General features: G+C 52.4%; 1 protein-coding gene across 2 annotated transcripts in view; it reads left to right on the top strand.

The window, feature by feature from the left end:
- Positions 1-1,655: 1,655 nt before the first annotated feature.
- Positions 1,656-13,495, top strand: part of HDGFL2 (HDGF like 2) — a 22,125-nt gene continuing 10,285 nt past the window's right edge. Inside the window, exons 1-4 of one of the 2 annotated variants that reach the window (XM_033133965.1) lie at positions 1,656-1,871; positions 4,255-4,331; positions 4,424-4,562; positions 11,299-11,490. In XM_033133965.1, coding sequence (XP_032989856.1) covers positions 1,800-1,871; positions 4,255-4,331; positions 4,424-4,562; positions 11,299-11,490 — 480 coding nt within the window. In that variant the 5' untranslated portion in view covers positions 1,656-1,799. The remainder of the gene's footprint in view (positions 1,872-4,254; positions 4,332-4,423; positions 4,563-11,298; positions 11,491-13,495) is intronic. The other variant, XM_033133966.1, reaches the window with a different exon arrangement.

Below are 13,495 nucleotides of genomic sequence, written 5' to 3'. Positions count from 1 at the left end.
AAGCACCTCCTCCAGAAAGCTCTCCTGGTCCCCAGAATACACGAAGTGCGCTCCAGTGCTCAGCTTTTTCTTAAACACTTGGCTCTTCTACTCTGAGTTCCTAGCAGGTGACAAGGAGAAAATTCTGAGATGTCCTAAATTAAATTACAGCAGGACAGAGGGAGGAAGGAAGAGACCAAAAGAGGTTAATCAGTTAACAACTGCAGTGCAAAACCAACAAAAAACTGCTCACATCCCATAGTGTATGTTGGAATTACAAATTAACTTCCAGGGAGTTAAAAAGAAAGAATAGCCAGGTCCCTCCAACCCCAGGAGCCTCCGCTTCTCGCTTACACATGAGCTTTATGGACTCTTTTGCTTCTTTCTATCCCAAAACTAGGCCCATTTCACTTCACTTTCTCCCACCCCTTTGCCGATAGCTAATGTAATTCTTTCAGACAGCGTACATCTCCTCCCCGCCTTCCCTGACTTGATGCATCAAAAGACCTGCAAACTCTGAGGTGATGGTCATGTTGTCTTTACTACTTAGCCATGCTGCTGGTGGTTTCGACTCCTTGCCCCAAGAACGGTCTCTTTTTTTCCTGGCAGTGGCCTAATAAACCCTTTCTTTTACAAAGACTTTCAGCCCTGGAAGTTAAATTTTTTTGTTTATCACAGTTAATTACGAAGAAATCAACATGTCTTTGCTCATGTCTTGGAGGGCAGGGTACCAGGATCTAGTGCTCCCAGTATTTCCTGATGCCAGGCACAGTTTCCAGCGTCTTAAGCGAGGTGAAGTCATTTAATCCTCACGCCCCTGTAACATTATGAGTCCCATTTTTCAGGTGGGGAGACTGAGGCACAGAGACATTAAGTAACTCGGTCACGCATTGCTCAAAACATTTTTCTTGAATGAATTAATATCTATACTGGATATTTTGTGGCTTTGGCACATGGTGCTCAATAAACTTTTCCTAGGTGTTTTGTACTTTTTGTGGCTGTTTATTCTAAGACTCGCTCCACGGTCCGCTCTTTCCCCGGAGCCCCGCCCCCTCAGTCAGGCAATGGCGCGTCCCTACTTTGCGTTAACCTCGCTTATTATATCCAATGGCGGATAGCCGCTTAAACCCCTCCTTCTGTGGTAGCCAATGGCCGCTCCCTACCTTGAGGCGCTTGTCTTGTGGTATAGAATGGCCCGCAGTTTATTTTAAGCCCCGCCTCCCGGAGCGGAGGCTATCAAATGACCCGCCGCCTACATTGATTGGGCCTTCTTTTCTGTGGTAGCCAATGGCCTACCTCCTACATAAAGTCCCTCCTACTGTGGCGGTCCATGGCCCGCCCCGCTAACGTAGGCCCCGCCCAGGAGGAGCCTTGCCGCTCGTCTCTTCTCTCTCTGAGCGCCAGTTTCCCTCCTTCCCCCTTTCCCCTTTTACCTCCCTTAACCTCCTCCTCCTTCCATTAGGCCTCTGGGTCACGCCCCTTGGCTCTACCCGTTATCCAATCCCGTTAACTTGCTCTTCTCCAACCCCTCTTCTCATTGGTCTCCGCGCTCCTCTATCCCCGCACGTGTCCCTGAGCGACGGCATTCCCCGCCCGTGACGGTCGGAGGGCGGGACATCCGGCGGCGCGCAGCCCAATAAGCCCGCTCCGGTCGGCTGTCCGAGCGGTCGTTCCCGCCCTCTCCGCTCCCCGCTCCCGCCCCCAGCTTCGCCTCTCGCTGCCGCCGCCGCCGCCACAGCCGCTGCCGCCAGAGCCGCCAGAGCCGCCGCTGCCAGAGCCGCCTCCGCCGCTTCCCGCGGCCTGGGCTTCCCGCCGCCAGCATGCCGCACGCCTTCAAGCCCGGGGACTTGGTGTTCGCCAAGATGAAGGGCTACCCGCACTGGCCGGCCCGGGTGAGGCCGCGCGGGAGATGTGCCAGGCGTGGGGGGTGGGGCAGTAGGGGACCCAGGCCTGAGGGACCCGCGCGTCGAGGGTCTGTGGGGCCTCTGGCCTGAGGGACCCACGTGCCTGGAGGTCTGGGGGTCTGGGGCCTGAAGTACCCGCACGCCGGGTGTCTGGGAGTCCCGGGCCTGGAGACCTGGGCGGGGGGGACCGGTTCTGGGAGCCTTGGGGCGGTCTGAGGGACCCTGGGCTTGGGGCACCCGCACGCCGAGGGTCTGGGCGGCCCCGGGCCTGGACCCGCGTACTTGAGGTCTGGAAGTCTCTGGCCTGGGGGACCTGCGCCCTCAGGATCCCAGAACTGAGGGACGTGGGGTTTGAGGGACCTGGGGCCTGAGGGTGCAGGGTTGAAGTTTGAGGGCGGTCGGTGAGTGTGAGCTGAGGAACATGGAATTTGAGGAAAGAGATCAAATTGATGGGAAAGGGGTGCCCCAGACTGAAGGAATGTACTGGGGAAGCCATGGGAAGCCAAGTTTTGAGGGGTTGGGGGACGGGGGCCATGTGTGAGAGTGGCAAGGGATGAGAAGAGTAAGGGAGAAAGGTTGAAAGTCAAGGCTGAGAGAGGCCAGGGCTGGACATGTAGCTGGAGGTCTCTGTTCGTAAGGTCACTGCATCTGAGAGGACTCGGTTTGATAATGCTCGGGGCATCAGGGACCAGAGGTTGGAATAAAACTTGTTTGTGGAACACTGTGCCCCACCCAGAGCCTGGTGGAGGAGGTTGGTTGGGGTATGGGGTGGAGGGAGAGCTTGGGGTCCGATGGGTTTCCCAGATGCTTGAATGAGACATACCAGCTCCCTCACCATGCGGGGCTCACACCCAAAAGAGAGAGCGTATAAGGGAAGGGGGCTGGGCCAAGGGAACTTTGGGGATCCCCTTTGGAGGAAGTTGGGATCCACAGGACCCAGATGATCCAAGGGGTTCAGGTGTGAAGGGTAGTCCTGAGCCAGGGGTCCCTTATCAGATCTGCAGAGTGGAGTTCTAGACACTATTTCAGGCAGTGTGGAAGAGGGATATGGAAGTTATGGTCAACGCTAGGTCTTGGGGCTAAAGTCACCCCAGGGCTGAGGTCGGTGGAATATGCATGGTAGGACAGAAGGAATTTGGGGGGTGGCGGTGCGAGGCCTGTGCAGCATCAGGGGCAGTGGAAGGATAAAGCTGAAGGTTTGACTTGAATAGGAGGGCCGTGGGCAGTCCTGTGGGTTGGCTAGAGATTTCCACCCGAATCCTCCCTCCCTCTGGGTGGAAGTAAGCAGAAGGGCATCAAGCAGAGTTGCGGGTTGGGGTGCAGGGAGGCTGCCACAGCATGCCGGGAAGCTCAGGGACCACAGACCAGGCAGCCCTGAAAGCAGTCTGGAGCTGGTGGGATGTCTGGGCCTCAGGCTCAGAGGTGGGTCCTGGCTGAGTCCAGAGCAGACGATGGCCTGGAAGTCCTGCTGGGCTGGGCCTCAGGGTGATGGAGTTTGGGGATGCTTCTGTGTGGGAGTGGAATGCTTGGGATGGATGCAGGAGGCCACAGCCCAGGGCCACGGACTTCAAAAAGTAGCCCAGAGGGGAACTGAGGAAGGAAGGTGGGGGGTGGGGGTGGAGCAGGGGGATCCCGGCAGCCACCAGATCCCAGGCGTTGAAGAGGATGGTAAGGAACTAATGGGGACCAGAGAACCCACTCTAACCTGATTTGCTCACTCTTATTCTCTTGGGGGATACCAGAGCGATGAAACTTTATGGGCACTTCCCTTCTTTCCAGAGTACCAGCTTCTCCCTCTTCTCCGCCCCTTCTCTAGTCGGCTTTCTTAAGCCCTGAACATTTCCAAGCACCTGATTGGAAGTGGAGGGGCTGCTGTCCTCCTGTGGGGAGGTGACTGACAGCTGCCGGAGCCCATGGGCCTGTAGGGAGAGGGTGGGACTTCCTGGATGCTCAGGGCCTGTCTCCTGCAGCCCACCCCCCAGCCTCTGCATCTTTGGAGCTGCCAGCTGCAGCCTCTGGGAAACCCAGCCACGCGATGACCTCTTAGGGAGGGAGTCCAGTGGGAGGGTCCTTGGGAGTTCAGAGAAGCTAAGCTTGGCCCCACCCCTTTGCTGCTCAGAGGACCATTTTTGGCTTTGCTCAGGTGAAGCACCTACCATGGAGGTAGAGAGAGCACCCTGGTGGGGGGAGAGGGGGTGAATAGAAAAATGCAGATGCCCCAGTGGAAGGTGATACATCTTCCTAAGTTAAAACCCCTCCTCCTGGCATGCTTTGCCCCAAGTAACTTGGCTGGTTTCTGGGTGATTTCCTGGGTCAGTGAGTGAAGCTGCCCCGCCCCCCCAGCTGCCCCCTTACTGGCCTCTCACTGCAGATTGATGACATCGCTGACGGGGCCGTGAAGCCCCCACCCAACAAGTACCCCATCTTCTTCTTTGGAACACATGAAACGTAAGTGTCCCCTGCTGGGCTTGATTTTTCCCTACTGGCGCCTCCCGGGGTGACCTGGCTCATCTGGGACCGGCCATGGTTCTTCTCTCCAGAGCCTTCCTGGGACCCAAGGACCTATTTCCCTACGACAAGTGGAAAGATAAGTACGGGAAACCCAACAAGAGGAAAGGCTTCAATGAAGGACTGTGGGAGATCCAGAACAATCCCCACGCCAGCTACAGCGCCCCTCTGGTGAGTTCCTGGGGGTGGGGGCCGGCTGGCGCGGGTTCTGCCAAGTCCAGGCTAGGTGGTACTTGCGTGCACTGGGGACCAGCGGTAGCCTCAGCGTGTCTCATAGAAAAAGGAAAGGCCTCTGGGGCAGGGCTCTTGCCCTTGGTAGTGCTGACAATTGGGACACTGTGGAGTGTTGAGCAGCATTTCTGGCCCCAACCCCCTTGATGCCAGGAGCACCCTCCGCACCCCAGTTGTGACAACCAAGCATGTCCTAGTGTCCCCTGGGTGAGGTGGAGGGGTTCAGGCTCACCCCTGGTGAGACCCACTGCACTGAGATGAGCCTGAATTTATAACAGAGTTGTTGGAGCTTTTATAAAACCTTTTGTTTTCCGAGGAAAACGGTTTTTTTTTCCTTTCAGTAACAACCCCCACTTCTGCCATTACTGCCAGAGTTTAGACTCGGAAATAGGCAGCAGTTAGTAGATGTGAGAGTTCTTGCTTAGGTGGGAAAAAAATGCCAAGAACCCCAGAGATGACATCTCAGTGACAGATCGATGTCTGGAAACATTCGGGGAAAGGAAAGCATTTAGAAAAGTTGAAGTTACATTCATAAAAACTTATGGAAGATGGTGGAAGGTTGGCCTAGGGGGGCCTTGCTCTGAGTAGTTTGGGGTAAGGTGCAGGTAAAGGGAGACTGGTCCAGAGATCTCTGCTCTGTTAGCCACCGCTTTTGGGGTTTCTGTTGGTGGTACGGGGAGGTGGAGCAGCCTGGCCTCAGGAGCGGTGGGCTTGAGGTAGGCTGGGAGTGAACCAACCGGAGGGGCCAGAGCTTGGCTGGTAGGGAGGAAAAGGACCTCCGGCACAGTCTGCGGGGCGGGAAGCAGGAGTCCGACAGGGTCCGGTTTGTGTGTGCGAAGGACAGTAGTTCTGTGCGACCTGGTCCTGCTTGAGATGTCTTGAGATGCTTGAGAAAACGTCCAGTCTTGAGATGGTCTTGGGTGTGCTTCTCCCGTGGCTCTGTCCACCCACTGATCCAGCGTACATTCCGGTATCGACACCTGCCGCGTGCCACATGCTGTACTAGGGACCAGGATCCAAGGTGACTCAGATGTACTTCTTGCCTCCCAGGTGCTCACGGCCCAGAATTTGGGATTCACTCAACAGATGGACCAGGCTCACGTTTAGTAAATGTTGGAGGCATTAGACTTTTACCTCCCGTGATGGGTCTGGGAGGCGGAGGTCCCCTGCTTTGATACCTGCCCTCTCCCTGTGCTTTGCATGTCCCTGACTTGGGTAAAAGGATCGGAAGATCTTTAGGTGGTTGGGTTTTCATGAGATCCTTTTCTGGCCCCAGCTCAAGTTCCGCTTGGTTACACCCTATGCTTATTGCCTCCTGGTGAATCGTCGCACCATTTCATATTTATTGCACACACACAGCTTGCTAAGTACCACATAGATACCTACCTTTGAGGACACAAAACTCAAAAATGGTGTGACCTTGACATTAAAGCAGCCCCGTACAGACTCCCCAAGTGGAGAAGTAGCTCTGGGTGTGAGAGCTTAGCACTGTTGTTTGGTTCTCTAACCAGTCTGTGCCTCCAAATGGAGCATCGGTTTAAAATGTAGATCCCTGGCCCCACTCCTAGATGTTTCGGTGTAGTAGTTTAGGGCTGAGGCCTGGGAACTGGGGGGTGTTTCTTCCCACGCATTATTATAGATACTTCTGATGGAGCCAGTCCATGGGCTTTTTAGAAGCATCACTTTATAGGTACCTGAGCAGTCTCTTTTTGCATCCTTGAAGTTTGTAGTTTATTTTTACATTTCGAGTGGGACTGCAGACTTGTGGTACAGAATTGAAAAAGTACAAAAGGAGTGTGCAGTGAAAAGTCGGTCCTGCCTTCCAGTCACTCTGTTTCCATTTCCTCTTTTTTTTTTTTTTAAAGATTTTTTTTGGGGGGAAGGGGAACAGGACTTTATTGGGGAATCGTATGTACTTCCAGGACTTTTTTTCCAAGTCAAGTTGTTTTCCTTTCAGTCTTAGCTGTGGAGGGCGCAGCTCAGCTCCAGGTCCAGTTGCCATTACTAGTTGCAGGGGGCACAACCCACCATCCTTTGCGGGAGTTGAGGAATCAAACCGGCAACTTTGTGGTTGAGAGCCCACTGGCCCATGTGGGAATCGAACTGGCAGCCTTCAGAGTTAGGAGCACGGAGCTCCAACCGCCTGAGCCACCGGGCCGGCCCCCTCCATTTCCTCTTAAGACAGCCACAGCCACCAGTTCCTTATATATCTTTCCAAGATCTTTTATTCTAAAACTCTGTATTGCTTTTTTTCCCCAGCATATAATTCTTTATTTTGCTTAATTCTCTAAATGATATATCTTGACAGCGGTCCATGTCAGCACGCAGAGAACAGCCTCGTGCGTTTGGCTGCCTTAGCTCACTGGTGATCCCATCGGGAGTGTCCGGCAAGGCCTGTTCCCACATCCCCTGCCAGGCCAGGAGGTGGAAAGTGGTCGACCAGTGTGGCTCCAACTTCCTGTCCTTTGCTTCACACAGTAATCTTGAGTGGAGTGGGTCGGTAGCATCTTCACCATTTTGCACATGAGCGAGCTAAGGTCCAGCGAGTTTGCTTGATTGCCCAGAGGGATCCAGCTAGAATCTGAGACCTCTTAGACCCAGACCAGGGTTTGTCAACATGGGGGGCTGGATCCTTCTCTGTGGGTGGACGTCCTGGGCACCTTGGGGTGTTGAACAGCATCCCTGGCCCCCATGTACTTAATGCCACAAGTACCCCACGTTGATAGTCAGAATGTTAGACATTGTCAAATGCCCCCTGGGGAACAAAATCACCCCTGGTTGAGAACCACTGACCTAGAAGGATCCCAGTTAATATATCCTGGTCACCGCTAGAGGAAGAGGTAAGAGGACCTGTCCAAGGTTCTCAAGCTGGTTATAGCTGAGCTGGGACTAAAACCCAGGCCTTCCACTTCCCAGACTGAATTCTTTTCCCTCCAGCCAATACAAGCCGTGGTGGGGGTCTGGGGGAGGAGGGCCCAGAAGAGAATAACCTCTGCCCAATGGCACCTGGGGTTAAGAGCCCTGCTGTGTGGGCGCCTGGACCTGGGTTCAAGTCCTGGCTCGATCACTGTCTCATCATGTACCTTGGGAGTTGCCGTCACCCCTCTGAGCATGAGTTTCCTCATCTAAAACAGGACCATTGTCGTACCAGCCTCTCGTAGGGTTGTTGGCAGAATCCAGTGGCAGCCACCTAGTACAGTCTCACAGTAAGTGCAGGGTGGTAGTTGGGAATGAGGAGGCCAGGCTGGACTTGACCTTCCCTTTCTATCTCAGTCACCTGATCCGTTAAATCGGTGAGAGAAATGAGCGTTCATCTCACGCCCTCAACCCCGGGGTGTCGGGATGGTTGGGCTTGGACGTTGGATGGCTCTCGGCTTTTATTTCCTGGTTCCTCTCGGTGCTGCCAGCATTCCCGTCCCCCAGACTTCACCTGGATCAGATATTCCAAAACTTTGCCTGCAGACAGTCAGGTCCCATGGGCCAACCCCAGATCAGAGTTCTGCTTTACCCATAATCACAGTGTAGGGCGAGTCACTTACCTTCCCAGAGACTCGGTTTCCCCAGTCGAGGACCATGCCCATTTGTCCCAATTACCTGACCAGGCTGTAGAGGCACAAATCAGATAACAGTTGGTCAAGAGCTTGACAGAAGCGAGAAGAGATTTAATAAGCACCAGCTGTGTGCAGGGCCCAGGCTTAGCGGCCAAGGCAGACCTGCGTTGCACCCCGGCTCTGTCACTTCTTTGCTATGCGATCATGAGTTGTCACACCTCCTTTTCCCTCTTCTGCAAAATGAGAATGACAGCTCCCATCCGATACACAGAAGGATGACGAGCTTGGTGTGTGCTGGTTTGCATCTGACTAACGCTGGCTCCTAACTGCTGTGATGCTCACCCTTTCCCCTACCAAAGCTCTCTGGACCTGCCAGTCTGCCACTTACTCTCCAAGTGACAAATGAGGGAGAGCGTCTGCCTCCTCTATTCACCAGTGGTGCTCCTCCCTGGAGGAAGGAGTGATAGAAACCCACCACCATGAAGGGGGAAGGCGTGATTCTTCTAGCATTTTTGGTTTGGGGCTTGGCCTACTTTGAGTTCCACTTTTAATCTTGTCAAACAGCCAAGGCCCTGCACTCTGCCTAAGGGCCCTTGGTCGCAGTGACTCAAGGGTGACAAGGGGATTGGTGCTGATCTGCCAGGTCCTGTCTACACCTGGTTCTCATTTTTTTCCTTGTCTGTTAAATAAGGTGAAGGCTGGGCGGGCTCAGGACTCCCCTCCTCTCCCCTCCCCTTTCTTCATCTTTGGAACATGGCTTTATACATGAGTGAGCAAGGAATAGGGAGGAATGACTGACCAAGTCCCTTTCCGGCCTCTCCATTTCCTCCCCCCGCCCCAGCCTCTCCCCTGGTGTTGCTGTACCCAGTTCAGTGGCACCCACCTTTCTCCTCCCACATTTCCATTCTCTTCTGTGCGTTTCTACTCTGACGTGCTGCCGAGACCTGGCCTCAGCCTCTGCTCATGTCCCCTCCTCCCTCCTCCCTCTTCCCGGCCACCCAGCTGCTTCCCTGTGCTCCTCATGCTCATCTCATTTCGTGTGTACCGTTGGCACAGGCCTGGAGACTCCTCTCGAGTCCCCTCATGTCCCTTTGGTCGTCCTTGCTTTTCTCTTGGCCATTGTGCATGCCTTGCTCCCGTCCACTGAACCCTGACTACCATCACACCAGGAGAATGTGGCTTTCTTTTTTTTGTAATGTCTTTTTATTTTTTTTAATTGGGGTGAAATTCATATAACAAAATTCATCATTTTAAAGTATACACTAGAGTGGCTTTTAGTACGTTTACAGTGTTATGCAACCATCACTACTATCTAATTCCAGAACATTCCCGTCACCTCACAAAGAAACCCCCTCTGCGTTAGCAGTCACCCTCAATTCTCTCCTCCCCCCAATCCGAGGGACTACTAATCAACTTTTCTTTTTCAATGAATTCGCGTATTCTGGACATTGCATAGAAATGGAATCATGCATTTGGTCCTTTGTGTCTGACTTCTCTCACTGAGCATGTGTTCAAGTCCATCCACGTTGCAGCCTGTCGGCGTCACTCCTTTCTACGACAGTAGTATTCCATCCCATAGCTATCCCACATTTTATTTATTCATGAGTAGATAGACATTTGGGCTGTTTCCAGAGAATGTGACTTTTTAGAATCTTAATCTCTTTCTTTCTTAAAAAAACACAACACAACAAAACAAAAAACAGTGATTTAGAAAAGAAGAACATATCGTGAAGTAACCCTTTCAGATTTTACACCTGAACTTGGCTGTGTGCCCAGGAGCGGTAGCGGTGCCTCCCCGCCCCCATGCTGTGTAGTAACTGCGTTTACTTGTCTGTCTCCCCATTAGACTGTGAGCTCCCCGAGGGCAGGGACCCTGTCTAACTCGTCTCTAGCCCCAGCACCCAGCACAGGGCCGGGCACAGAGTAGGTATTCCGTGACGTTCATTGGATGAGTGAATGATGGCTGAATACAACCGGGGCCCATCCATTTTCCTCCCACAAACATGAAACATCCAGAACAAGTTCAGAAAGGGACCTGAGAAAGCCCTATGACCTGACTGTCATTATGCCATCTGCCTGATCTTGAGCCTCAAGAACTCCTGCATGATGCGGCCCAGTCTAACCCCGCAGGTTCTCTCCTGCCGCTTGCTTCTCCCTTGCTGTGCCCCGCCACAGCGACCTCTCCAGGTTCCTTCGGGGACCTTCACTCATGCCAGTCCTGCTTTCCCGAATGCGTCTAGCCCCTGTCCTTTTGCATGCTGGAACGACCCCGCAACTAAAATGCCACACCCTCTGAGGGTCCCTGACCGCACAGTACTCCCATGCTTTGCACTCACCTCTCGCTGATTCCTTCCCACCCACCTACTGATGTTTTTCTTTCTGCCCATCACCACGATGTGACATTGATCGGTGTAAGTGGCTATGGTCAGTCTCGCCCACTAGACTGTAAGCTCCCCAGGGGCAGGGACCATGCCCTGTTCACATCTGTGCGCTCACCACCTACCTAGCACAGTGCCTGGCACCCAGCATCTGCCCACAGACAGTGACTGAGTGTGTCAGTGAGCCTGGCATGTGGCTCACATAGAAGCAGCGCCATATGAGTGTTTGCTGTCCTTGTGGCTTTCACTGCCTGAGCGGGCAATTTGGGTAAAACAGAAATTATCGTGCCTTGAAGTTCAAGCCCAGAGGTTGGCTTCCTCATAATTATGAGAATACTACTACTACTAATAATAATAAAGCCTTGAGGACCTCTTGCCAGTCTGGGCACTGTCCTACGTACATCATATGCCACTTGTGTCTCATCCTTGCCATCGCCCTGTGAGGCCAAAGTGGTGGCATTCCCATTGCTCCGATGTGGAAACTGAGGCACAGAAACTTGCCCAGGGTTTGGCGTTGAATCCCACAGTGCTTGAATCTTAGTGTTCACCACACACCTGTCCATTTCAACCTCCCACCTCAGTTCCCTGGTCTTTCTGGGCCTCAGTTCCCCCATTGGGAAAGCGAGGAGGCTGGACCCTGACATTGGAGAACCCGCCGCCAGGGGCGCTGTCCTCCGGGCCGCTGTCCTGGTTGAGAGATCCACCCAAGCCTGGGGTGACACTAGGTCTCTGCCCCCCATCCTCTAGCCGGTGAGTTCTTCTGACAGCGAAGCCCCCGAAGCTGACCCGGCGGGCGAGAGTGAGGATGACGAAGACCGAGGGGTCATGGCTGTCACAGCTGTAACTGCCACAGCGACGAGTGACAGGATGGAGAGTGAGTCAGACTCGGACAAGAGCAGTGAGAACAGTGGCCTGAAACGCAAGACAGCGGCCGTGAAGGTAGGAGTGGGGGGGGGCAGCCCAGTGATACCCCAGCTCTTCCTCCTCCCACCCTGAGCTCGCATCCTGCAGCCTACTCTCCCTTTCCTGACTTTATTTTTTCAACATGCATTTTTCAAAAAATTGAGATATCATTCACATACCATGAAATTTAGCCTTTCAAAGTATACAATTCAGTGGTATTACGTATATTCACTACAATTCAGTGGCATTAAGTATATTCAGTACATAAACAGACGTCACCACTGTCTAATTCCGGAATATCCCATCACACCACAAAAGCAGCCCCGTCCCCATCAGCACTCACTCCCCACCCCCTCCCCAGCCCCTAATGGCTACGAACCCACGTCCTATCTGTGCACATGCCTGTTCTGGACATTTCCTGTAAGTGGACTCACACTGTGTGGCCTTGTGTGTCTGGCTTCTCTCATGAGCCCCGTGTGTTCAGGTCCATCCAGGCTGTGGCGAGTGTCGGCGCCTCCCTCCTTTTCACAGCCGAGTAATACATGTTTGGATGGATGGACCACATTTTGTCTATTCATCTGTTGATGGCCATTTGGGTTGTCTTCACTTTTTGGGCATTATAAATAATGTTGCTGTGAACGTTCACATACGCGTTTTTGTGTGGATGTATATTTTCAATTTTCTTGGATCTGTTCTCTTTCCTGCCTTTATTTTTCCTCCGTTGCCTTTTGACTGCTTCTAAATATTTAGGTACAGAATGAAAAGACCAGGATCTTGCAGCAGATTCTTTTGACTAGAGTAAGGCACTCTTTTTATTATTTTTAAAAATAATTCTGTTTTTGGTTCCAATGACAATAAACCATACTCATTGTAAATAAGCTCGAAGACGCAAAAATCATAAAGGAGCTAGTAGAAAATACCCACACTATCTGAGGGGTTTCTGCACCAAGGACTGGAAACATCCTTAATGTATTTCTGTGATTTGTGTGCCTCACATGGTGTGTGGATGTGTGTAGTACAGAATTGGCATTATGTACAAATAATATGTGTCTTGCTTTTTTCCCCCACCTAATAATTATAAGCGTTTCCTTGTCATGAAATAATAATTCAAGGTGCAGGTGTCAGGGGTTGAGAAGTAGTCTATGATGTGGATGAATTCTAACCAATATATTAAGAGTGTTGGGCATTTAGTTTTCCTCGCAGCTTTTTATGATTTATGCCTTGAGTTGTTTTTTTGTTGTTTTTAAAGAGGGCGCAGCTCACAGTGGCACATGTGGAGATTGAACCAGCAACCTTGGTGTTATTAGCACCATGCTCTAACCAACTGAGCTAACCTGCCACCCCTCCTTGTATTGTTTTTTAAAATTCCCTGTTACTTCTGTTGTTAGAAAAGTTAAACAGAAATATATAGAAAATGAATGCACCCCCAAGCCCCCCTTAGAAATCACTGTTTATAGGTCAGCATATGTTCAGGTGTTTTTCGCTAACTTTGCATTAAGTAACTGTAAGTTCTTATTATTATAACACATTTTAACAATCCTGAGGAAGAATTTAAAAGACCTTTTTACTCGTAACCCTGCCACACTGGCATCTTCCATGCTCCATTTCCCGATCCGTCGGGGGCTGTGGTCTTCAAAATCATCCTGTTTTCAGTGACCCCGTAGAGGACCTCCTTTTCTCAGGGTCTGATAGCAGAGCCCTGCCATCCCCCCTCGTGGAGGCCTCGTGCCCAGGGCCCTGGTGGGAGGGGAGCTGAGCTGGGCATTCTGACTCAGCACTGCTTGCCAGCCACCCCAACCTCCTTTCACAGCTTTGAAAATGCCAAGCTTCCTTCCACCGCAGGGGCTTTGCACTTACTGTTTCTTGGCCCAGGAAACTCCTCCCTTCACTGGTCGTGCCCCATCCCGCAGGCCTCTCAGCGGCTTTCTCCCGCCACCCCTGTAAGGCGCTCCCCGTTGCGCTCCACAGGACGGACTCTTCTCTCAGACCCTTACTTAATGTTTCTGTGTCTCCTGACGAGATAAGTGGCATGAGAACAGGG

This window comes from Rhinolophus ferrumequinum, chromosome 18 (assembly GCF_004115265.2).
Source record: "Rhinolophus ferrumequinum isolate MPI-CBG mRhiFer1 chromosome 18, mRhiFer1_v1.p, whole genome shotgun sequence".
Taxonomy (NCBI): Eukaryota; Metazoa; Chordata; class Mammalia; order Chiroptera; family Rhinolophidae; genus Rhinolophus; species Rhinolophus ferrumequinum.
The sequence above is the reverse complement of the archived record's forward strand: the minus strand, read 5'-3'. Positions and strand labels throughout refer to the sequence as shown.